The sequence below is a fragment of the Lichenostomus cassidix genome, chromosome 6 (genome assembly GCF_008360975.1).
Source record: "Lichenostomus cassidix isolate B80296 chromosome 6, HeHo_3.0, whole genome shotgun sequence".
NCBI classification, from domain to species: domain Eukaryota; kingdom Metazoa; phylum Chordata; class Aves; order Passeriformes; family Meliphagidae; genus Lichenostomus; species Lichenostomus cassidix.
Window position 1 is genome coordinate 20,610,967 of NC_139487.1, and position 26,148 is coordinate 20,637,114.

The 26,148-nt window shown below is 36.8% G+C and overlaps 1 protein-coding gene across 2 annotated transcripts in view; it reads left to right on the plus strand.

Annotated features, from left to right (window-relative positions):
• Window positions 1-26,148, plus strand: part of ADK (adenosine kinase) — a 274,728-nt gene that overhangs the window by 31,486 nt on the left and 217,094 nt on the right. For both annotated transcript variants that reach the window (XM_085065580.1, XM_085065581.1), the window contains exon 3: window positions 2,792-2,845. In XM_085065580.1, coding sequence (XP_084921706.1) covers window positions 2,792-2,845 — 54 coding nt within the window. The remainder of the gene's footprint in view (window positions 1-2,791; window positions 2,846-26,148) is intronic.

Genomic DNA, 26,148 nt, shown 5'->3' on the forward strand with positions numbered 1-26,148 from the left:
TTGCGATCACGGTTTTTTCTCACTTCCATAGCATATATGCTTCTCTTCCACTCACTAGTTTATTTCAGGCAATTAAATCTATAAAGCATACACAATTTGTTCTGGTTGCTTTGAGTGTTTAGATGTGCTTATTTTAATTTTTTTGTCTGATTATCTTTAGCTTCAATTTTGCATTTAGTATTGTTAGCTCCTAAAATGTTTTCTTAGAGAAATTTTAATAAATCTAATCTTCATCAGTTAAGAAGACCCAACTGGTGCTTACCAATCTTGCCTATGAAGTACATGTTGGGAAAATGTTACGTAAGCTGTTCACTGTGCTAGTTGCACATTTAAATTGATTAAATAGTTCAGAGGAATATGAAATTGTAATATACATTTTAATGCATAAAGAACTGATAAAAGTTTGAACTCTACAAGCATGTCCCTTTGTGGGAAGTTTTCTCTGACAACTTGCTATCAAAGCAATGTCTTTAAGGATCAAGGAAGAATATTTTTAAAATGCTGTTTTCATAGTAAAAGAAGGTGCTGGTGGTGGTGAAAAAGAGTGTGTAAGTTAAGGTTCACCAAAGGCGCTGTTCTGCAAACCTTAGGGACAGCAACTGTGTCCCTCCCAGCCCCCATGTGGTACGTCAGTAACACAGCCCAAAATCACACATCCGTTGAACAGCATTCCCCTTCTGTTACATGATTGCTGTAGTAGCTGTCTTACTAGTCTGAGTAAGTTGTGGCAGGTTTTATTTGTTTAGGTTTTTTTTTCTCCTCTAAATAATTGTGGGGGTAAAATTGTGGTTGAAAAAAAAGTGTAGTGACAAGGATTCTGGAAGCTTTGAAAAACTCAAATATAGATTTTATTTCTATATTCTCAGCAGAGAAAATTGTATTCATTTGAAGCTGAAGTAGTCTGACTGCTGGTGGAGGAAAAGCATGCAGCTTAAGTTTTATTGAAGAATGTCTGTGACTTTCTGTGGGTATACTGATTAATGGGCAAAAATTATCTCCACTTGCAAAACTGCATATTAGTGTATCTGTCTATGACAGATAAATCCTTTGGACAAAGACTTGATGTCATTTTAAGTAAGATTGCAAGTTTCATAGGAAGAGATAGTGTCCTTTCACTTCTGAAAGATGTTGCTTTTAGAATTTTAGCTCTTTGTGTTTTCTCTGATATATGAGTATTTGCTATCAGTGGAATGCTTATTAAGACATGACTAATGGAGATATCAGAGAGGTGTAGCAGCATTATGAAGAGACTGGTATTGGACTAGATGCTTTTTCATGAAAGAAAAAGCCTGATACAGTTGATTACAGAAAATATTAAATTGGAAGTAAATGTAAGATCATAACAGCTAAGTTTGTGTCTTAAGAACTGACAGGATGGTAAACTATGAAGAAGACTAGGCAGTGACCTGAATGTACAGTACAGTCTGCTTGCCCTAAGAGTCAAATGTTAGCCCTACGCTTGGAAGGAGAACATGGATGAACCATGCTGTATCCTGATAAGGAGTGTCTACAGGAAGGGTTTAGCAGCTAAGTGGATAAATGGATTCAAGTCAGTATGATACTGTAGCAAATAACCTAGGACAGTCTCTGCATTTGTAAACAAGAAAAATGAGTCAGTCAGTCTCTTGTGTGTCTAAATGCAGTGAGCACTAGTGAGCCTGAGAAGTGTCTGGCGTTGGAGATTGCTTTTTAAATGCATGCTGAAAAGATGAGTTTCAGAGAGTATCATCAGAAAATGCTGTAGGGTATAGAGAAATTATATTTTGCCTGTTTATTATAAGCAAAAATAATTTTGCAAGGTAGCTTGCGTGTAGTTAGTTGGTGACCACAATCTTTCCTCAGGAGGAGTAATTTATGGTTCTGCAGTTGTCTGGGGCAATGAATGAAAATAGAGGGCAAAAGGATGGTGGAAACCTACAGTGTGAACAGATAGCTGCTTGCAGCGTTGTCCAATAGACACTTGACTTTTAGCTGCTTACATTATGAATGACCATCTTATAAACCAATCAACCAAAAACCCATCAAACCCAAGAGAAAAAAAAAACAAACCCCACAGAATACTGTAGCAATTACGGAATATTTTGAGATGTCAGAAGACTTTGCTCTGTGGCAGAACAAACGTGAGGTCACTTCTTAAAGGTTTTCCAAAGTGAGTGACAGTGCAGGCTGCAGCATGGCTGGCAGTAGGCTGGGAGAGACTGCATTCTTTTTTCCCTCTGAACAGGCAGTGTTGGCAACCTATTCTGTTAAATCACCTATTAGGTTAAACTAGCAAAGAAAGTTTCTTTCTCTCAAGCACTCACTTTTCTCAGAAGTTGCCTGCATGGACTGCAGAAGTTTTCCTAAAAAGCCTGTTGTTAAAGTACATCTTTTTCTTCAGAATGTTTTGATATTTATTTTAATAGTTTTATTTGGTACAGGGAGAAACACTACGGCCATATTTACTGTTCCTATTGTTTGTAATTTTACCTTTCATGTTCTGTCAGATTCAAATCATAAGATCAAGGTACAGTTCATGGTATGAAGTGCAGTGATTTTTGATAGATAGTCAGCCAAAGTATCCAGCAGAGTTTGAAGCCATAATATAAAGCAAAATTTTGTGTGATGCTAAGTTTACTTTGATAAATATGTATTAGATTTTTAGAAAACTTTGTGTCTGTCTTTGCCAATACCTGAGGTATCTGAATGAAAAAATGTGCAGTTTAATAATTTCAAACGTTAAAAATACGTTTTATGGCTATATTTTCACATGAGTAACTGCATTGTGTTTTTCCTTTTTTTTTTCCCCAAGGTACGGGCTGAAGCCAAATGACCAAATTTTGGCAGAGGAGAAGCACAAAGAACTGTAAGCTCTTTTATGGTGATATATATGCATGTAGTCTGTATACTTTTTTAATGTACATACATACCTTATTGTTAAATACTTGAAGCAAAAATGCTAACTTTTGCTTTTTAGTGTGGTCTGCTATAAATTGCACAGTTTGGCTGAAAACTAATTGTTGCAAAAAGAGATTTAAACATTTTTTTCCATTAATTTTGTTAAAAAAATCTTTTATTAACTACAATTGGCACTAATGCAATTTAAACGCCGCTGTTCATCCTAAATAGCCACATTCATTTCTAAATTTGATACAGATTTGTAGGATTACTTCCACCTTTCTTACCTTCAGGATAGAGATAGTGGGGAATTTGGTCCCTTTTGTGTTCATCTGCATGCTTAGATATAAGAGAAATACCCTTTCTTTTTCCTTACTATTTTAAACTTTAAGCTCTTGCCCATAACCATTTCTATTAATACATTAGCATTATTTTGCATTATTTCGTGATACACCCAAAGGACTTACTCTGTTTATCCACATGTAAGATAATATCTGATTCAGATGAATTCATATCTATAACTGTTAGGTTTTCCCATGTCAAAAGTTTGGACATTTCTCAGTAAGGTCGTAGATTTCAAGCAATAAAAATGTATTCTGGTAATAAGGATTTCATTACTTTGGAAAAGATTTTTTTTCTAAAAGCCTTAGTGAATGAATTACTAACCAAATAAAATGTCCCATGTTCTTTCAGAGGATGGAAAAAGACATTTTTAGTACATCGTGGTAATGTACCTGTGACATTAAAACTACTTGAGCTCCAGGCAAAGACTGGCAACAGCAGTTGCCTTTGATCAGTAGATAAGACTGGTTTTATGGAGAGCATGCTCTCTAATGACAGCACATTTACAGACAGCATAACTGTGATTAACCCATTAACACATTTTAGATGGTATAAGCTAGAAGTATTCAAAGTACTACCATGCTGAGGGGTTAAACACAAGTTAAATCACATGCAGGGCTGTATTTGCACAGTACAAGTTGTACTATGTACACAAGATTTATTTACACAATAGATACTGATTGAACCATTTGATGTGAGACATTTCATTTGAAGTGGTTAAATGCTCTTTCAGCTTTTTATTTGAGGTATATTGCATATTAGTTACTTGCATGTTTGTCATTGATGTGCTTACAGTATAGTCATTTCTTAAATAGGAGATTTTCTTAATAAAGACAATTTAGTAGAACTTAAGATTTACATGAATCAGCTGCAACAGAAATCCTTCTTTGGTGTTTTGTTGTACACACTGCAGTAGCTCCTGAGACGATTTATGTGTTGTTGGGTATAATGGAAGAGGTTGAGCATGCTTTTGCCATTGATCTTGTCACCTTGAATGCCACTGGGTACTTGACTGGAAAAAACTCTTGTAGGTCAGTGTCACGTTGTTTTTGGGAGAGACCTTTGGAACTTTTCTGATGCTATGTACTCTTCTTCTTGGACCATGTGAACACAGCAGATTGCACATTGTTCAACTTTGGAGCACTTCCAGTCCTTCAAGCCAAATTGTCTGATTTAACTCACAGATGAGTTGTTAGATACTTAATTATTATTTTCTGATGTTTAAATAGACTTTCATATTTAAAAGAAATGCCAGTTCTAGGAAATGTGCAAGACAACTTACCACTGGAGTAATTGTTACTGATTTGGTTGTAAACTTATTCTTAGTTACAGTGCCCTTATAATTAAGGTATTCTCCTGACCCTGTCCTAATGTTTTTAAGTCAAGTACAAAGTTAGTCTCTGCATATTGCTGTTCAGTGCCAAAATCCTCCTATTTAAAATAATTTCTCTTTCAGTCTTTGAAATGTCAGCAGCTTTTATATTGTCTTCCCTAGCAGTAAAGAAGACTTATTTTGGCATTCTTCATCTGGAAATATCACAGTGATTTATCTGAGTGTCAGACGTCCTTCAGTTTCTGAGAGATCACATCTGTGTAGCTGTTGTTCATAAAAATGTAAATTTTGTTCAGTAATGAATGCCTTATCTCCAAAGGTAACTGAGCCTGCTATACCCTGACTTGACTTGATCTTTTAGTCCTTGAGTCTTAGTTATCTAGAGAGATAAGAACAGCCACTAAGACTGGAGTTGGTTTACAGGCATGGCATCATGCTTAACTTCTATTTTAAGAGCTAAGGTATGAAAGATCTTTTTTTTTTTTTTCCCTACTTTCAATTCACTTTGACTGTAGCAGCCTTCTAAATTTGTCTTTTCATTTTAGCTACACTTCTTTTATCTAACAGGAATTTATTAGCAGTAAAGCTGTTAGGTTTGTGTGTATATGCATTCTTTTCAGAATTCAGCTGGAATTATCTACCTCCTTCCCTGCCCAAATCAATTTCTGAATGTACCTCATGAAGGGTGGAGGGTACTGCCCCACAGCTCAACCTGTTTCCATGTAAAATTAGCAGATTAGTTAGAGCAATCTGAACTGGTGATCAAGCCAAGCCATGCCCATGTTGTAGGGAATCAGATGAGCAACATACTTGTTTTCACTGGTGAATCTGGTATTCTGCAGTGAGAATAAGAAAGATGGGGCAACAGTAGTATCTTCAGTTTGGATGGATGTTTTACAAGGTAAGTGCATTTGTGGCTCAGGTGATGTCCTGCAGATATTTCCCACCTTCCCTAAGCCAACTAATCCCCTTCAACTCTGAGTCCTGCAGGACTGCTAAGGAAACTCGGACATGATGAGGTTGGTGAGGCCTTAATGTTTCATATATTTTTTCTCCTTCTGAGAACAATAAAAAATTATAAACTCTGAGACAAATGAAAATATCTCTCCTGACCCTTTGTATGGTCCTTTTAAAAGAGTTGTTTCTATTTTTAATTCTCAGAGCTAGACTGAATGGCTTTAACTGAAGGTCATATTAGCCAAGTATAGATTTGTGTATGCTGTTGCCTAGGCTGATTTTTTTTTTACTATGGTTCCACATCAAAAGTTTTCAGGAGAATAAATTTAAGCTAGCTGCTGGAAGTGATGGGGTGTGATCTAAGCTGTCTTGATACTAAAGTAGGAATGCTTTAGTACAGAGTCCATCTTCACTGTGTAGAGTAAGTATTGACAAAGGCGCTGGGTTTTCCTACTTATATTTTCTTTTAATAAACTAGGGGCTGTTAGCAAAATTTTGGTTGCTTGACTAGCTTGTATGAACATGCAACTATAATATAGTCACGGTGAATTGTAAAAGCATTGTTCATAGTTCAGTAGTACCACTGAGTCTGTAAGCAATGCTTGAGAAGACTTGTTTTAGTGCAGCTTTGAGTGACTGCTGTTTGTACAGTTTTATAAACGGTTTTAAGTAGTTTTTACTGTGATGGAACGCTTTTTTGAAAGTTAGTTGAAGGAGACCGTAAGAAATGTGGCATCTGCTTTGTGTTTCTGATTTCATAAGATATGTTTTTACAGATATCAAGGCTGTGAAAAGAGAAAGAAGAAGAAGATAAATATAAGCTTTCTTTCCCTTCAGTCAGTTTTTGATGTGTTGGTCAGAAGGGACAGTAGAAGTGTTGCTCTGCTGCAAGTTAGCTGAGAGGGATTCATTTAGGTATCTCATTCTTACCTGCATACTTGCTGTTTTTCACAGTGAAACTGAACAAGGGAGAGAGGGACTCTTAAACTTGAGGACAGCTATTTGCATGACTGATGGACTTTTGATTTACCTGTAACATCTGGTGAGAGGTTGTGTGTGTGTGTTTTCTGGTTTTGCTTAGGCAAAATAGATATTTAAGTGTTCGGGTCAATCTTGGAGTCGTATTAGAGATGTTTTAGGGATCACAGAGGGCCTCTGATGCTTGGAAAAGAGTAGAGAAATACACAGTAGGGATTCAGAAGTAGTCTGGGTATGTTAGATAGCTAGAGGATGTCAAAGGGATTAGAACCACATCAAGGGAATGTGGTAGAGCAATTTCCTTGTATTTGGGGGTGGGAGATTACCCCGTGCTAGTCACTATCTAGCACAGTACTTCGATACAGAAACTAAGGGACTCGACCCCAAGCACAATCACTGTGTAACCGTGTGTCATTGATAGTTCAGCTTGCAGGGAGAGAGATGTGAATTCTGCGGTCACCAAAGGGATGCAACTGTCCGTCTGAAGCTTTTGGAAACAGCCGAATGTTCTGTGCCACTAGAGGGGGCAGTGTACCTTCTCTAACACTCGCAGAAATCCTTCCCGATGTGTTAGGTTTAGCATTTGTCCTGTTGGTGTTTAGTCTCGCTAAAACACCTTCGGTTTTCAGCCACCCTCTTCCCCCGCAAACCTAAAAAAGAGGGTAGAAAATGGGAGGGAGGAGATAGTAAAATATCAGAAATATGAAGCTTTAAATCTTCTGTTGGATTTCTCAACGTATGCTGACAATATAGATTATTTATATGGATGAGGTGATACATGAACTGTCACAGGTGTCTGTTAAAGCTGTTGAGTTTCTTGATATAATAGACCTCACTTGTAATTATATTTGAGTGGATGAATATATATTATGAAATATGATTTGTCAATGAATTAATGTGGAAAACTGTTATGGCAGTTATAACAAGGTGCCCAGATTCATGAAAAAACCTGCCAACTCTCATCTTGGCACAACTTTATTTTACATTTCTTCCTCGTTTTTTTTTTGTTAGATCAAGTATCATATTGACCTGTTTCCTGGTATGGAGTTTTGTCTGAAAAGTTCAATAAAAATCTCTACTGTGGAATATGTTTTTGTTTTTATGAAATCAAATATTTTTAGAACTGTTACAAAGGAAAACTCTTAAACGTCTCTTTTCAATGAATAAATAGTAATTTTAAATTATCTGTCTCTTAAATTGCCATCTTCTCCCAAAGCAAATAAAATTCCGTTGTATATTGATACTGATTGTTCCATGGCATGTAATTAAGTACTTCGTTAATTAAACTTCCATTAAATGCTTGGGAATTCTGTAGAGTAAGAATCTGGATGATATGTTGTGGATATTTGAAAAACTTGTAAGTGTAATAAATGAGCTTGATGGTTGGGAGGAACTCTGCTGATCTGGGATGTTTTCTTAATCCAGTTCCTTGAGTTGTTGGCTCCCTCTGTAGAAACTACTTTAAATTGCAGTTTGATTTCTCTAGAATTGTTTTATCTCTTCTGTGATATATATATATACATACACACACATAAAAGCTTGAGTCAGATGTACAAAAAGAATGATTTATGGTTAGCTACAGAATTTCTATTAAAGAGTCTTCCCTCTATATTTTTTCTTTCATTTTTTTGCCTGTCCAGCCTTCACCCAAGTATTTTGAATTACCAATGCACCAAGCACCAATGCAAATTAGCAGTACAGAAATAATCTCATTAAATTCTTGGTAACAGGCAATCCTGCATAAAATTTCTAGAAGCTAAGGTTCCAAGTTATAGAAGAAACACTTTTTCCTTCTTTCATGGAGCAGTCTTTATATCTGCTTAAATTTAAAATAAAAAATTTCCAGTGTTAGTTTTACTGTAAAATTTCATTTTGCATCATGCAGTTGGAGATGTTAAATAAGTAATCTGCACAATACTTGTACAGGGTGGTAAACAGATTAGATCAGTATTTTAAAGCTGTACTTATGTATCAGTACAGTGTTTTAATTGAGCCTCCTGCCTTTCTTGATGTTCCTTTGTGTGTATAGTATATTAAAGCCCAACTTTGCTATGTAGCTTTAAAGGCTCTATTAAAATACTCTCTGCTGTTAAACAGCTCCTGGAAATCAGAGTCAATTCATTCTTGTATGGCACAGTACTTATTTGATGTAAAATAGAAGAAAACTTCTGATAACAGCTATGGTTAGCAGTTAAGAACAAGGCTCATGTTCCTTTAGGGAGCTTGGTTTAGTAGCCTGAGATGCTCATCTGAGGCTGTTGTGTGATACAAAACTGGCAGGGTAGTGGGAAGAGGGAGTGCTACAGGGGAAGGAGAAGGATGGGTATGAAAGCCGGTGGAGAACCTAAAATATTTTATGTATGTGACATGTGAGGTATAAAAACATCTGCTAAAGGATTGAAACTTTATTTGCTTAAAAGTTCCTAGTGTCAGATTCATTGTTCTTCTGTAGTCTTGCTCTTACTCTCATATATTACTTTTTCTTCTCTAGCCTTGAATAGAGGCTTTCTTGTGTCATGTGCTTTGATTACCACAGCCATATTAAAAGTGGTAAAGAAGACATATCAAAAGATCCTTCAAGGGAAAGATGTTTTGTAATTTTCCAAATGGTAATTCCAGCTCAAATTTCATCACTTACAGGTTCTCTCATAGTACTGGTTATTGAGTAAATTGGTCTTTCATAATGATTTCTTACACTTTGACAATTAGTGCAGGAATAGGTGGACTGACAGGGACCACCTCTTTGGTTCTGTGTAGTGAGCGAATCAGCTGGGGTTACTCTTTTTCTTCCTGAGACTATTCCTGACAGTGATTATTGTTACTCAGTGTGTACTCCACATACATGCTTTGTTTAAAGCAAGGAAATATATTTTTGCTTTTGCTGCCTGTTCCTGAGCTCACCCTCCTGCCCAGGCTGAGCAGATAACCCACAGTCCTGAGCTGGACTCTCGGACTCAGAAGGTTCAAGTGATCTGAACTCCGCTAAAGCACTTCAGCTTGCCACTCACCCAGTGTTCATAGCAAAGGCTTCACAGACAGCCCAGGATAGTTGCATCCTCCTGTCCTCCTGGGGTTCATGTCCAATAAATGCAGTTTGGGTACTCAGGAAGGCATGATTGTCTGGTAGGAGGAGACTTTCTTCACCATTTCTGTTGGCACTATCTGATTTTTACAACACATTTGAAAATGGTGTTAACAATGTTTCACCTGCACTGACTCCTGGTATTGATGAACTGTGGTGCTAATACAGTAGTGTCAGGACTGTGTGCAACCACAGTCATATTTGAAGACTGAGTTTTGAATATACACAGTGGGTTATTTTCCATACTGCTGCATATTTCTGTCACTGTAGTGGTTTGTTTCCAATAGAGAATGGGGTGCATACTTAGAATAAGATGTCAGTGTGCTGCAGAGCATGCAAGATCTCCTGGGATTGCTGTTTTTTAGCTAAGGTAGCTAAGGTTTCTGCATCTTTACTGCACAGAAGTGCACAGTTTAGAATTGGATAAGATCTGTCTTGAGAGTACTAATTTTTGTGTTATGCAATATAGGACTAAACCCCAGGTTTTTCTAAAATTGAGAAATTACAATTGGACCTTTTAATAGCCTAGAAGATACATTGTCTCAGTGTCTCCTAGAGAATGTCTTAAAGATTGCTGTGGGATGGTTTTGAGCTGTCAGAGTAATTATTTAACTTCAAGCTGCAAGTTACACTGCAAGAGCTGCATATTCTGAAATAAAGAATGAGAATTTAACGTCGGATTTTTATTCCATTCTCTTACTGTATTTCTTGCTTGTATTTTGCTCACACTCCTCTAGACATAGCACCAGAATCAGAATAACAGCTAACACCCACCCAACCATTTTGTGGAATTGCAATAATTTTATTACTTTAAGTATACCGTGTGTGAAGGCGAACCTTCAGATCATCTTCTGTTGGCAGATCCTGTTTTAATTCTGGTTTTGTCTTGATTTTAACGAGGTACCATCAAAGCTGTTGAAGCGGAGGCGCTATTTGAAAGCCCCGGCAAAGGGTGTGGTCAGTGCCAGGTGTGCCACCAGCTGCAGGGTGCTTGGAGCAGTGGCCTCCCTGGTGTAGTTCACTGAAACCTGCTGGGAAAGGTGTAAAATGTCTAAAGCTTTTAACCACTTGAAAGGACTTGGCAGTGCACTGTTATCTTTTTGCCTAAACGCTTCTAAGCTTGAGGTGAGGGGGCTTACCACTTTCATTGAGACTCTTTAAAACCAAGGAAGGTAAGAAATGTCTATTTCATGTCCCCGTGTGAGAGCTTGAGATGAGATACACCTGAGCGAGGTGGAGGTTTTTTGTGATGCAAACCACAAACATCTTTCATGTTCAGAGTGCTATGTTAACTGATTAGGTGAAATTGCAAAACCCAGGTTAATAGTGTAATCATCTCATCTCTAAATTCAGTTTTGGTTTGTGTTTTAGGGTTTGCTTTGGTTTTTAACATGTTGCTGGTATGGTTATCTAGAAGCTGGCCAATGCCAAAGAGAGTAAAAATATTCATTATTTCTTAGTCATTAAAAAAAAAAATCCTGAGAGTAGATGGAGAATTTAAACTTCCAATATTTTTGCATTTTAGTGAAAAACAAAAAGTTTACTATAACAGAGGATACACTATAACTGAATTTTCAAAGGCAAACATACTTAATTTGATTTTTTGAATCTAAATTTTTGAAGCTTCAGGCTTTTGTGAACTCATAGTATTTTATGAATAGAACTTAGTTCTTGCTGGCACTTGTGTTTGTCTGTTCTGTTTAAATTAAGAAGGTATGTGTATTTATTGTGTATTGTTTTTTCATAATTCCACGAGAGACATAGTTGGGATATAATGCCAATATTTTTCCTAAATAATCAGATAATGAGCTTTATTGTAGCATAATCCTGTTGTTCTGATATTTGTGTGCAATGAATAACATGGTATATATTTTTCCTGTGCTGGGAATTAATTTTCTCATTTAAAGTCTTTGTTTTAAGTGAAATTCTTTAGAATTGATTTGCCAGAGAATTTCCACTGATGTCCTGCTTGTTACCCTATTATAAAAATGGCAGAATCACATGAGATACTCCATTTCCAAAGCAGTTAATGCAGTATCACTCTCTTTGCTAATTTGGCTCTCAAAGTATCCTCATTTAGAGATGTAGGCACCACAAATAAAACATAAAATAAGCTGTATAGTTTGTTAGCAACTGAAAGAATAGATAAGTCTCTATTGCCCATTCAGTCTTTTCTGAGTTAAGCTTAGCCCCAAGAGTACCAATTAGTGCTCAGAATAGTGAATTCTGCTATTTTAAAGGTGGTCATCTATCAGAGCAGATTAAATGGCTTGTGTGAAAATAATTTAGTAGCTGCCCATTAATTGCCTTTCCTTTCATAGAACTGTGGAAAGAGACCTCAAGAGATCATTTACTTTCAATCCTCCTATCCAGCCAGAGATGCATCTTTGTCATTCCTGGCAGATATTTGCCTAGCCTCCTCTAAGGGTCTTTGGAAATAGTAAGATGTCATGTGGAGACAGTGCAGTCTTTCTGTGTAACATGTAATAATGTGCTGCTTCATTCTCACTGAAAAGTTTGCTTACAGGATGGAACAGAGAATTATTGCCCATAACAATGAAGAGGAAGTTAGATGGATTACAGAATGCATAGGAATTGCCATGGAGATAAAAGGTAATGGTTCTAAGCAGGGGAGTCAGGACAGTGCAGGACAAGCCCTCCTTGCACAGTCTCCTTGTGTGCAAGGGGAACATGCACATGTATTTTTGCTAGGATAAGGTTCTGTGCATCTGTGCACCCATGCATCCCTCCAGGCAAAAACTCAGAGCAGAGCAGCCTGTAGTGTGAGAAAAATATTGAGACTTAAGCCATTTTAGTAGTATGATGGAAGAGGTTGCCTAGAGTTGACTATCTGGTTTAATCAGGACATTTAGAAGCTCCTGCTCGCAGTCTATGTGTCCAGTATGGATGTGCAGTTTTGCATTTGCAGGGAGATAAGTTTGTTTTGCTTTCCTGCTGCTCATGAATAGCATTGAAGACTTTCCAGGAAATATCTTCTGATCTACATACTTATATAGTTCAGTAATCATTGTATCATGTAATCATCTCTCAGACATCTAAATTGATTTGTTCTTGAAGCTTTGTACCAGATAAGATTGTAATTTTATGGATTTGTGGCCAAAGCAAACAGGGAATGTAGCTGGCTCCAAATTGCATGGGAAACTTGCTGCACATTGAGAAGCTGTGTGCCTGAACGATGGAGCCATCTGCTTATTCTGAAGGGGGTCTCCTGCCCTGATGCTGTTGTGACTGTAGGATCAGATGACCTTGTTTACAAGAACTGGAAACAGCAACTGACACACACTGCAGCTTCTGTCCCCAAACCAGTGATCACAGATGGAGTGCAGCTGCTGCAAGGGAGTCAGTGGTACCTTCTGGTCACATGAGGCAGCTGGTGCAGTTGCAGCTGCCAGTGTCTCTGCTGAGCAGCTGAAACACATAGACATTATACAGGCGAGTGCAGAGGCCTGTGGGAGGTGATGGATATAAACTCCCTGTGCCAGTGAAGCACCTTAACCACCCTGCACCCAGTGTGTGCATCCTGGCCTGGCCTTGTCTCTTTAACTGATGTCTCTGGCTTTGATTGTGAGGGGAGCAACAAGAGAGCTACAGACAGTGGTAATATAATTGCATTGAAAATTAATTTCAATTACTTACTTCTAATACCTGCGTAAAAGAACCTGAGTACACACATGGTCTCCTATCTTGCTTGTCCCAGGTTTAGGTCAGTGGGATGTGTGCAGGTCCAGAATTGGACTATCAAAGATAGGAAGGCAGAATCACAGTCTTCTACTATATGGGAAAAAATATTTTGGGAAATTCAATATTTGTGCAATAACACGTTGGGTGCTTTAAGTTGAAACTGAATATTTAAACAGGCTGTGCAACTCCAGTAGTTTGCACTGTGCTTTTAAGCTGTAGTGACAAGTTATTTTTCAGATTTGGAGAAAACGTCTGAACTAAAGAACTTTTCTAAAGTAGGAGCTAAGATTTCTAGCACTCAGCAACAGTGATATATCAGTCTGTATGCATCAGTGAACGAGCCTACCATTCCCATCTGTTGACATAGTCCTGCACAGATTTCTTGAATCCTAAGAAAAAAGTTTTGGGTTAAAATTCCAGCAGCAGCTATGAGAATGTTTGGAAACAAACAGCAGCTTTGTTAAAACCTTCTAGTGTGTGAATATCCCACTTCACAATGAAAAGAAAATCATGCCATCATAGTTGTCCAAATACATGTGTTAGTGGTTGATAAATTTTATGTGAATCTTTCCTCAGCTGGAAGGATGGGCCTGTGTTTAGGGTTGGACACTGAACTATTAAACTTTGTGACTGTTTATTTACAGTCCTCTCTGAGAAAAACACCTGACAAATGTCTCTAAAACCAGTACTTTCTTTCTCTATTTCTGTTGTTCTGGGTATTGCAGTTGGCAATTACTGTACACAGCAACCTCTTTCCCCTTTATTTTCTTATGGAATTTCTTTTGGCTCTGCCACAAGTACTTACCATGAGTAAAGGTCACCACTCTGGTATCTGAAAAGATAAAATACTTTATTTTCTGAGGAAATGGGACATCAAATGAGTAAATAGAAGGGAAAAACATAACTGAATATGAATAAAAAACTAGAGGGAGGAACAAACAGGTATAAAATATACAGGGTACAGTTGTTTGAATGTATTTTTTGGTGGGAAGGGCCGGACTTGTCTTTTTGTTTGGGTTTTTAATGTTAAAGTAAATACTAAGAAGACACTGAATAATCTTCTAACTAAAAAACAATAAGAAGAATCTTAGTTCATATAAAACTATTTTCAACTTTCAGTGAATATATTAGAAGGTTTCATTATCAGAATAAACTTGAATTACAATTGTAATATTTAGAAGTTGCACAGTCTTATATTTGTTACTTTGTTCAGTTGTTTTCCCCCCCCCAGTTATTTGTATGTGCAGTTGCTCTTTTCAAACTCTTTGCTAGCACTGCATTTCCTGCCTAGATTCCCATATTCTCAGGCTGCTGGCTGCTCAAAAAACTTTGATTAGAAGTGGAAGTACCCTGCTCACCTGTTTTGCAGGTACTTCAGTGAGTTCACTCTAAGTGTTATGAGTGATGAATATCTTAAAGGGGAGATATTGCCACTGGATGGTGCTATTGTTATGTTATTTAACTTACTTTCTGTGATAATGTGGATGGCATGAAATCTCCACCCCTGTCCTCCTGAAAGATGTTCTAAGGATCTGCTGCAAGAAAATCCTGTGTATACAGGTCACAGTACCAGTAGTAAAATAGTCATCCACAACCTGTACCTTTACGAAGGTTGGGCAAAGGTTATTCTGTCTGGTGTGATCTGTAGCTGAGCTTTGCAGATAAATGTTTAGACAAGTTTGGATGACAGCCTGCCTTTGCTAATACAGTTGTTTTTAGGGAAGGTGGTGTTCTTGAGGAATGGGATACATTTGAGCCAATCAGCTGTGTGAAATCTGCATATTCATAATACATCTAATTATCCAGAAAGAGATGCTGAGTTACTGAAATTGTCACTTTGAACGGTTTCCTAACGAGGGGACTGTCTTTTAAAACGGCAGGGGTTACATAGTTAGCTACCTATTACATTACAAAAAAAAAAGTTTTGACTGTTTTATGCAAATATACTGCATTACCTTGTATAAATGAGAAGGTAAATCAGCTTTTGAAAGCCCTTCATGTTTTTTTGAGGGTGGAGAAAATGAATTCTTCTTACAAATTTGCATTTCAAGAAGTAAATAACTACTTGAAAAGGTGTGCCTTCTTTTAAAGATTTGCAGTTTGATAAGCTAGAGATTTGAGTGTTAAAATGACTTCAGAAATTCTTGAAATTCATCTCTGAATATGCTATGAACAGTTGAAAACATACTCCAATTATTTTATAAACTGGTTTAAAAATTATTTTTTTCTGTGCTTAGTCTCTCTCCCCCTTCCATTTTCATTTTCATATTTCGATCTGTCTGGAGCAATTGGAGTGAGTTTTTTGAGAGGCCTAGGAGAGGAAAGGAAAGAAAATCCCTAGAACCTAAGAAAACTATTGCTGTTGTCAGTCTCAACTTCAGAAGAAATTATGAGATTTGGCAAGACACCATCTTGTGTATTTATAGCCTGTCTCTTTTACCAATTGAGCTATTCTATGTCTGTCTTTTAATAACTCTTAAGCTCAGTGGGCAATATCAGAACCATATTTGACAGGGAAGAGAAAATGTGTAGGATAAGTTACTGAAGGTCTGAAGCAAGTTAGTGGCTTGATAAAGAAGATAAGATAAAATCATGTAGGGAAAGGTGGTGGAACACAGACATTTTTCACTCCCAACAGGATCATGCCTGATGGACTGGAACAGCCTGTGGGCACTACCCAGTCAACCCCATTGCAGGGAGCCACAAATCAGCATGTCCTCCCTTTTCACCAGCCAAGCAGCTGTGTTGGAGGAGGTGGGGAGAAGAATGAGGGTGAGAAGGTACTGTGAAAGGACTTCAAGAACATGACGGAGAAGTAAGGCTGTTGGTATAGCAAATATAGCATATGCATTGTTAAGAAACCAGGCTTCGTTATTAGAAGCAGTTTTACCTTCAGCAGGTATATTAAGAGGCTACTTCTTGGGTAGGTTCATTGCTTGCTGAAATCAGAAGCTGTTTGCTTGCTCCATCTGCCCCTGAAAGACCTTAGTTTGTTTATGCTTCATCTGTCCCAGAGTTCTAATTTTCATTTTATTACTTGAATTCTCTGTGAGCAACTAGCTGCTCTTTTTTTTTTCTTATTCAAAATTTCTTTTTGTTGTCAGGCAGCCTGTTCCAGAGTCTCTATTTTAACAGGCAGAGATTTCAGTCTTCTTCTTCTTCTGGTGTAATTATTTCATATGATTAATGTTAATTTTTCTCCTATCTGTCTCAACTTACCAACTCTTTTACTGTGTTTATTTTACTTGCTGTTGTAGATGTTAGCCCTATCTTGCACAGGTGTAGTCAATGGCAGCTTAAACTTTTGAGGTAACAGTAAGTATATAGTCATACTAAGTAATGCTATGTATCTTGAGTTCTCTGAGAAAAGGCAATTCTCTTCCTAGAGCTCTGATCAAAACCAGGGTTGGGATAGGGCAGGATGGAATTAGACTGTGAGGAGCTGGCTTGAAGCGTTGACAGACTATTTCTGAGAGAAGTCTCAGAAAAATTCCGAGGATTGGGGACATGGTGCAGTGCTGTTGGCTCTAAATGGAGATGCTTGAGGCTGGGGGATGCAAGAGAAGATGCAGGGAATCCCTGATGGAGGCTGAAGTGCAGGAGTTTACAGGAAGTTGACCAATATACTTTGGAGCTTCACATGAAAGTTTGTATGAGTGATAAATGGTATTGATCTTATACTTGGAGTGTCTGTTGGGCTGAAGGATGTACTTACCTGAAGCAGGCTATTTTTGTACAGATTTTTCAGGTGGTAGAAGTTGAAAAGAGATGCAAAGTATTGGACTAGGTATCTCTAGGACATTATCTGAAAGGATTATGAATTAATGGACCCATTTCTCTTGCATTAAGAGTTGAGAAGATGAAGAGATTTAATTCTAGTTGAAAAATCCCTTTGTTATGTTTAAACACTTTAATGGACTATATAGCTCTTCCCACTTGATAAATGCAAATGGTTAACTGGATCCTGTTTTGGTTTCTTTTGAATTTCCACTTGGCTGAAGTTTTAAAAAACTGCTTAGCGTTCAAAATGACCTAAAATGCTTAAAATAGAGATCTTGGCCAGTGATAATCTTATTCCATGTATGCAGCCCTGTAAACTGGATGACTCCTTTTAGTGTGATGTATTTTTGTTTCTTCATCTCTTAAATACGTGAAGATGATGATGTGTTTCGAAAACAGAAAATGGAAAAATTACCTTTGCATTCTTCTTTGTATCCGTCTTCCTGGGACAAACTGAGATCATCTGCAAGATCAAATACCTGCAAGAATCTGTATTCTTGTAATTGAAAGTCAGAAATCTTCTGTAGATATTTATTTGACAGTGTCATGTCTCTGTGAGGTATTAATGAAATTTGATTATTTTATGATTTCATTGATCATGCTTTATTTCACATTTTTTGTAGGGTCGCTATAAAATAATGTGTTACTTAACTGTAGGGGAAAAAAAGCTGACTTTATTCACCTTTCTAGGTTTTTTCAAATTCTTCTTGTTTTACTATAGGCTCAAAAATGACCAGGCCATACCAAAAAAGTTTCAATAACTGGAATGAAATTTCTGAATCAGTGTAGCTAGGTCTGTGATTCTAGATATACCTCAGTTTTTCAGTTTTTTTTTTTTTTTTTCATTTATTTGGTCTGCATGTGGAAGAGTGATTATGTTCTATTATGTGAATCTGCTATGCTGTCTGGCATCTGTATGAAATAGTGAAGCAGAATGATGCCTTGTTTGAAGTAGTATGAAATTCTAGGTACATTTCCACATGCAGTTCTCATGTTCAGTGTGTCATAGGTCTGTCTCACTTAAATTCTTACTACTAGAGATTCATTTTCTGAGTGTAATGAAGTAACACATCAGAAACTCATGTTTTAGTCAGTGTGATTGTGAATATAGATAGGGTGTTCAACAACCAAGATGTAGTAGTAACATATGTCTTTTTTTAAATTTCTAATGTACAGTAGTCATGATACATTTTATAAAACAGATATTGTTTGAGAGCATCCAGCTTCGTTTGATAAATAAAGACTATTCTTTAAAGACACCTTCTGTCCAAGCCTCATGTTTTTGAGTCCAGTGTCTTTGCAGTGTAAATTCATGAATCTTCACTGATTATTAAAAGTCCCTTCTCCAACTTTTTTCCATTTATTATCCATTTCTTTCAACTTTTTTTTCCCAACTATCATTTATTTTTTTCTTTTTTTCCAATCTCTTAAGTAAAAGCAGTTGGAACTCAGGGTTACATCTTAGTGTCACCTCTTGTGTCTTGGGATACTATTCAAAAACTGTATCTTCTAAGAGTAAGAATCCTTGATAGGTGCATTTTAAGGAGAGTGAAAACTGCCCTTTTATAGTGCTCCTCTGTTTTTTGGGGTTTTTTTGTAATATATCCTGGTTTCTTCTTCCTCTGTTCTCCATATACAAGTTGTGTTAAATCTGTTAGCTGGCTTTCATTTGTTACCTTGTTGCTCCACTCTTTCTGAAACATGGAATTGCTGGAGTTGTCCTGTTTCGCTAGTGCTGTGCCTGGTCCTGTGTGTGGGAGCTCTGTCTTTCACTGCAGGGAGACACGTGCACAAGTAAGAGAGGGTGGAAATCTAGGCCTTCTCCCAGGAACAGCTTCCCTCTTCTGCCTTAAAAACATCAGTGTTAGAGATGTTGTCCCAGACTTGACAACAGCCTTGATAGGGACAAAATGCAGACTTTTGGAGAGTGGTTTTTACTATGAAAGAGAAGCTAACCAAGATGAAAAACCAGTCAGGGAGTTTAAGGACTGCATACTGATCTAAGATGAAGCATGCTGAAATTGGTAAGCTGGTTGGATGAAGGAAAGAAAATCCTGCAAGCAGTATCTCAATTATGAAACCAATTATTTTTCATGTTAAATCCTTAATAAACTGAGGCAGGGGAAGGCATAGACAGATGTTAAATTTGGATTGAACCCCCCCAAAGATGCAGTGAGAGGGAAGAGAGTAGGGAAATTTCTCATATTACATCATGACTTGTCTCTGAGTACTTGGCTATGTTTAAAACAACTTCACTGAATTGGATGAACTTTGATCCTAATGAAGAACATTTGATCGAATTAAATGCAGGCTTCAACTGGTGTTTATCTTGAAGAATTGTTTGCAAGTGTTATATGTGTATCTAAACAATCTAAAATTTATGTATTTAGTGTATTATGTGCTGATATGCAAATTTCTGTAAGCCAAGATGTGTGTTTACTGCTTTCCAAATTGTGCTTGATGCATTAATTTCTCTCAGCAAAAAGAAGAATTCATATGGACTTGCATTTTGTTCCTGCTCTTTCATCATGCACATGTGGGTTTGGAATGAGGCAGTATAGGTTTGGTCTTCAAGGATGCAAAGTAGTGTTAGACTAATCCTTTCTGGTGCTGATAGAATGGAATTAATTTGCTCCAAGTACCATAACTTGGGGGCAGACACTGCTATAACCTTACCTCCTCTGTGTACTTTGTAGTGCAAAAGTGAGATTATAGCTGATTTTGGGAGATGAGAGGAAGTATTGTGATTGTCTGATGTATAATGCTACCTATAGGTTACTACGGCTCTGGAAATCAGACCCTGAAATGCCACTTTTGTTTGTTTGGCTTTTTGTCTAAGTAGACTATAGATTATCTAAGTCAGTGTTAATACATAAATGAAGGATACTTAATTAAACTGAGTCACTGGAAGTGCATTCAGGAATACCAGTTGGGAAGATGGATGTTATGTATAATCCTAAAATAACAGCAGGGAATTAGCCTTTGAGGAAAAGACCAGCAAATCTGGATGCAGTCTGTACAGATTGAACTAATGTGTTCTGTAGGTGCCTTGATGTTAGTGTCTAGTTCAAGTTTCCTCTACTTCTGAATTGAATTTTTCATCTGTCCCCACCTATTTCACTTGACTTTCTATTGTAGAATGATCCCTGAGCACATAAATGGAATTCTTTTTGGGCAAAACAAAAAAGAAAGACATGTTCCAGGAGCATGCCTTATCTGCCTCAGATGCTGCAAACTCAGGCTCTGGGAGCAGGCAAGAGCTAGTCTGACAGCTGCCCTGAGATACTTGTGCAGTGCATGCCTTCTCCTAAAGCCAGCTAATTGTCTGGATCCATCATGGCTCCATATATAGGAGCTTGAAATGAGTTTTAGCCCTAGGACTTCTTGGGGCAACGCACTGCTATCCATGAGCTAGCTGCATGCTTACGTTGGCATTGTTAAACCTTTCAAATGTGGGGCTGCTGCTGCTGAGCTCATAGCTGTTGATGCATTTGAAGCTTTTATCTTATTAGGAGAACAAATAAGTGAAGACATGGTGAAGAGTTCACACTGTTCTTGGAAAAGAACAATGATCAACATTGGATTTAAAGAAAAGACAAAAATCAGGACTGGACTGGAATGCATGTACTGGCTGTTAATAATGCTTGTTTGTTACTTTAGGGATGTTTTCATATGGTTAAGATTTTACAGAAAGTCTGCTCTTCATGAACTGGATCTGGAACACTAATAGTTGGATGCTCTTCTTTTTGCAGTTCAAGTTAAGCTCTACATTTAGCCTTAGCACAAACTGTTTTAATAGAGACTTTAATGTCACTGCAGGATTTTTTGGTATCACTTATATTTTTTATTTCATTTGTAATATTTAGATGTAAGGGTAATTGCTGCTTGAAAAATTGATTAAGTAAAACAAAGTTCACAGATACTAAATAGCAATAGAACATTGAAAAAATTGTTGTGAGTAGCAAAAGAAAGAAATGGAATAGTTGTGTATTTGTACCACCCAAGTTGTGAGTGAAATAAGCAGCATTATTTGGGAGTTGCCACCCTCTGACTCTTGACATACATGAGAGAAAGTGGTGCAAGTTTTGACAGAAGGGAGGAGGAACTTGTTAGATGGTACATCTACTGTCCTCTCTGAGGTTTACTTTTTATTTTCATTGTCTTGTTATTTGCCTTGAAGCCTATTAGTTTGCCTTCAGCTTTCTTGAACTGATGGACTACTAAGCTGTTTCTTTGGGATTGGTTTTGTGATGTCTGTTTTCAAGTTAGACTTGCATATCTAAACTGAGGCCTGATTCTCTAATGTATAGGGCTTGAGTTTTTTTGGTGTCTGTTCCTCAGCCTGAAATGGTTTTGGGCTTTTTATATGTCTACCAGATCTTGAGTTATCAGTGAGCTGGAATTGCTGGTGAGTATTGTTATTGTATCACTGGTGAGTGAGAGAGATAGACAGATGGATAAATGAGTTCTATTCCTAAACTTTTGGAAAAAGTACCAATGTGTTTCAAACTTTCAGTAGACCAGGCATGAAAAAATGACCTACTTCTGTGGATGAGAGAGGCTTGATAGTACAGATTGTGCATTTGGATCACTGTGGTGCATAGCAGCGCTTTGACCTTTTATGTGCTGCCTGTGTGTTAAGTTTCAAAGATTTGGAGGTAGAGACTTATGTCTTCTTGTTGGTTTGTTTGGGTTTTTTTCTTAAACTTTACAGCTGAGCGTTCTTGTTTGAATTCCTATCATAGTCATGGTGTGGTCGTTGTAAAATTCATTTGTTAGCCTTTCAGAGGAAGGATGTGCATGCTTATTGTAAATTACATGCATCAAATTGATTTGAAATTGGACCATTAGTTACATTGATTTAAAGTGCCAGAAAATTGATCTAAATTTCATAATTTAAGAATGGAACTAGTTTCTCTTACTTACAGGAGGATGATTTATTTAGAGACCAACTGGAGCATGAGTACTTGTATAATAAACTAGATAATGGAGAGACAGTAGTGCTGGGAAAGAAGTAAAAGGGCAATCACAGTTTATTCAGGGAATAATTTCATTGTAGTCTGTTAAAAATCAAACATACGTGAATATTTCTGGATTTCTTGTTAAAATGTGTTTCCGCATACTGTCACATTTTTAACAGTTGCATTTCTTTCCTTTCCTTTTTTAGTATGCTTTGAAGATTTGGTTGGTGAGCATTATGTCTATTTAGTAAAACCTTCAAAATAAAAGGCTTTTTCAATTGTAATGAGTGAGATGATATGCTAGCATATGAGATTTGGAAGATGCTGATTAGGAAAATTAGGAAGTTAAGTATACTGGAAAGTTTGAAAAGGGGTCAGATCTTGACGTTACCCTGAGAAACAACAGTTGGAGGAGTCATGTGAAAGTACAATTTGAACACTCTTTTTGTTGCTAAACCTTTACAACTGGTGGTAATATTCTGGGCAAACTGTTAATCCTGTGACTAGTTTTGTGGAGCTGGCAAATACAGTTAGGCCATATGCAAATGTACAATTTGTGTTTTGAATCAAAGAAAGTGAGATTGCTCAAACTTGCATTCTAACAGTCTTCAAGCAACCTAAATAGCAGATTACCAAGTGTAGGTGACACTGGCAAATATTCTTATGTTATAGAAAATTTTAAACCACTTGTGGCAGTTAATTCTGTTACCTTGGATTAATTAATTAACGACAAGAAGTGTATTCATTAATTCCTGTAAGTTGTGACCTCTGGTCCACAGGATTCTCTAAAACTTTAAATGTTTTTTTTTTCCAACTGAATTTAAATGTTTTGGTGCTGAACTTTCTCTGATTTGTCTTAGATTCTTCATGCTGCCAAGCACTGACCTGTGTTTGTCTGGTGCACTTTGTTACGGGGGCTCATGGCACAGTTAGTGCTATGCCTTACTGAAGCCAGAGGTTTCCTAGGACTGGGCTACCTGGCATGCTCCCTTCATGGTTGTGGAAATGGGCAAGGGGAGCCTGAGAATCATATATTTCTGCAAAATATTTTCTTGGTGCTGAAGGGTACATCTGATGCATATGCTTTGAATTGGCTTCATATCAGTTTCATCATTTTGGTATTTGATTTTGCCAAAGTCATGTTTTTTACATGGGCTGATTCATTATTATCATAAACAGAAAGCTGATTTTGTGTTTGTTTTGTGTGAATGGACTTGCTGGAAGTTCTCATAAGTGTGCAAAAACTAAATCAGAACATTATGATCAACTGTGGTTACTCCTGTTGAGTTTCACTGTAGTCTTAGTACGATGTGTATGCAGAGAGCAGTGCTGGTGCTAAGGTGTGTGAGTAAATAATGTGTCTAATTAGATTACCTGTTAGCCTATAAAAATATTTAGGAGGGACCACTACAGAATTTGAGAGCCGGGGTGGGAAAAAAATGAAGGGCATTTTGTCCCTTACTGTATTCAGGTTGTTAAAGCTAAGTACATTGATTCAGAGAATCAGTAATATGTGTGGGTTGTCAGACAGGTTGCAGCAGTTCTAAACCAGAAACAGTTTTTGAAAAAAGCTCAAGATGTACTAATTTTAACTTTTCCAAGCTAAGTTCAGCAGATGTAATGAAATAAATTTATAAAAGCAAGTGAAAATGGGAGGCAAAATAGTAGGTATAGAGATTGAATTTAGTTCTGATAATGAATAAATGCTGTAATTATTGATTATAGTAGGCAAGTAGGTCAGTTCTGTTAATGTGTGTCCTTAAATTTGATGTTTGTTCAGTTTCTTTGAGAAAGATGGCAAGTATTCAGATAAAAGTAGTGGTAAGAAGTTCTAATTTTGGTAGTGAATGAAGCAAGCATTGGGAGAGGGGATGGATAGGACCAATGATTGTTCTTAAAGCTTTTTGACGCTTCTTTTGTTGTTAACTTGCAATAAAAACTGTTAAGGTCTTACCTCTTGAAATAATTTTTTTACTTTTTTCTGTGAACTTGCCCACTGGCTGTTTCACTTTTCTTGCTTGTCATTCATTTAAATAGATAAGAAAAATATTTTTAAAATATCATATTTCTACTGGTTGCTAAATTTGTTAATGGCCAAGATGGTAAAAATGACTTAAAGATTTTGTTTGTATAATAAATGCGTCTTTAAAAAAAATGCATTCTAGCTTGCATTGTGAGTAGCACCATTGGTAATGAACATCATAGAGGGACCTCACAATGTATGAATTATTCACTGGTAGATTATTATATCTTTGTTGTTAGCATGCAAGATAATGAACATAATTACTGTGGCAGTGTACTCAGGGGAATGTGCAGTTCTTCCCTCTGTCTAGACTGGAGTTACCATCCAAAAGAGTTTTAAGCAAATATAGATGAGGTCTGGTAGCTGAGTTGCTTATTTCCTTCTGCTGCTTTAATAAATGCATATGCTTTGTATACTTTAACCTTAAGGTGTTTTGGGTTTTTGGGGGTGGGTTTTTGGTTTGTTTCAGATTTTTGAGAGTAATAATAATCCCTCTGTTCTCAGACGGGCAATATTGCATACTGACTGAAAGGATTTGATGTTTAATTGTAGCAGCTTTGTAGATGTAGCCTCTTCCGTTAGAATGGTCTATTATAGTAAATTAGTATGAACAGTCTAATTGCTTAGGAAATCCAGGGTAAAAGGTTAATCAGCAATTTAACTTTCTTTAAAAGACTTAGCTTGTTATGATTTATGTGTCTTCAAGAACTCCGCAGGCATTAGTTTATACACTCTCTAATCTGTGAGGATGTCCACCTGATCTTAAGTTAAGCTTTCTTGATAAACCAAGTACTTCTATTTTCTGTTTTATATTATGATAACATAAATTATCTGTAATAAGCCATCCTAATTAATGTTGGTAAATCTAGAGCTCTGCTCCAATTACACACTAATCAATTATACACTAATTGAATTCTACTTAGCTTGATACAGTGCATCATTAATCAGGTTCAGATTTAATACAACAGATTTACTGTATTAACCAAAAATTGATGCATTCAAGTAGGGGGAAATAAAAGAAGTCACTAGGCCAAACAGTGTACATAAATACTTTCTTATCAATAATGTGTTACAGAAGATTTCATTTTTCCTAAAGGAAGTATAACTGAAACTAGTTTTTTGTTAACAGATTACTGTTATGAGCTGAAGCCACTGATAATATAATACATTTAAGCAGATCATGGTGCTTGTTCTGAATGTTATACCTAATTATCTAATATAGGCAGTTGCCTTACTTCTAATGTTATTTAAATGATTAGTTATAAATTAAATGTGTAAATTCTGCTCAGACTTTGAAAGTCTTTACCCGTATATAACTCTTCACGGGAGTTTAACCTATCTGCTGCCTTTGCCAGTGAGACAGACACGTGTGCAAGGAGGTGTCTGCTCTCTTTTCCCTCTCCTTTTGCAGGGTTTAGGAATGAGTGAAATCTGCCACCTGGAGACTCACTAAAAGTTTGAATTGCAGGGTGCAGCTGCTTTGAAAAGTAAAGAGGCCGCACAGAGCTAAAATATTGTTTCCAAAAGGGCTCCCAAATAGAGGCATTAACCAGACAAATAGAAAATTCTTCAAAACAGAAAGGACAGCCCAGCTAGCAAAAGAAGACAAGGTCTGCAGATGAGGTCACTGTACCTTGCAGAAATAGTTGAAGGGGAATAAGGAAGTTTAACAGATATTTAATAAAATAAAATACTAGGTAGAAATTAAATTGAGTAATAAATGAAGTTAAATTTTCTTACTCAGTATGATAAATTCTCAGGTATTTTTGCCAGAGAAAAAGCAGAAGGACAACTGGGTTGGGGAAAATATTTTGGAAACCATTACTCAAAAACGGGAGTAGGAGAAGACACGCATAATGGTTGCTATCCTTGGGTCTGCTGTTATGGATAACATGCATGTTTGCAAAGAAAAGGATTTGAAAAAATACTTCTTTCCCTGTTCAGGTACAAAAAACCTCATGACTGGACTTATTTTCTTTTGCTATATAACCTCTTGGTTTGTCCACATTCAAGACTTCTGCTTTTAACATGCATATATTAAATTATTAAATCCAGGACATGGTTTGCAATAAGGGCTTGGGAAGATATAGTGATTTGTCTTCTAAAATTTTAA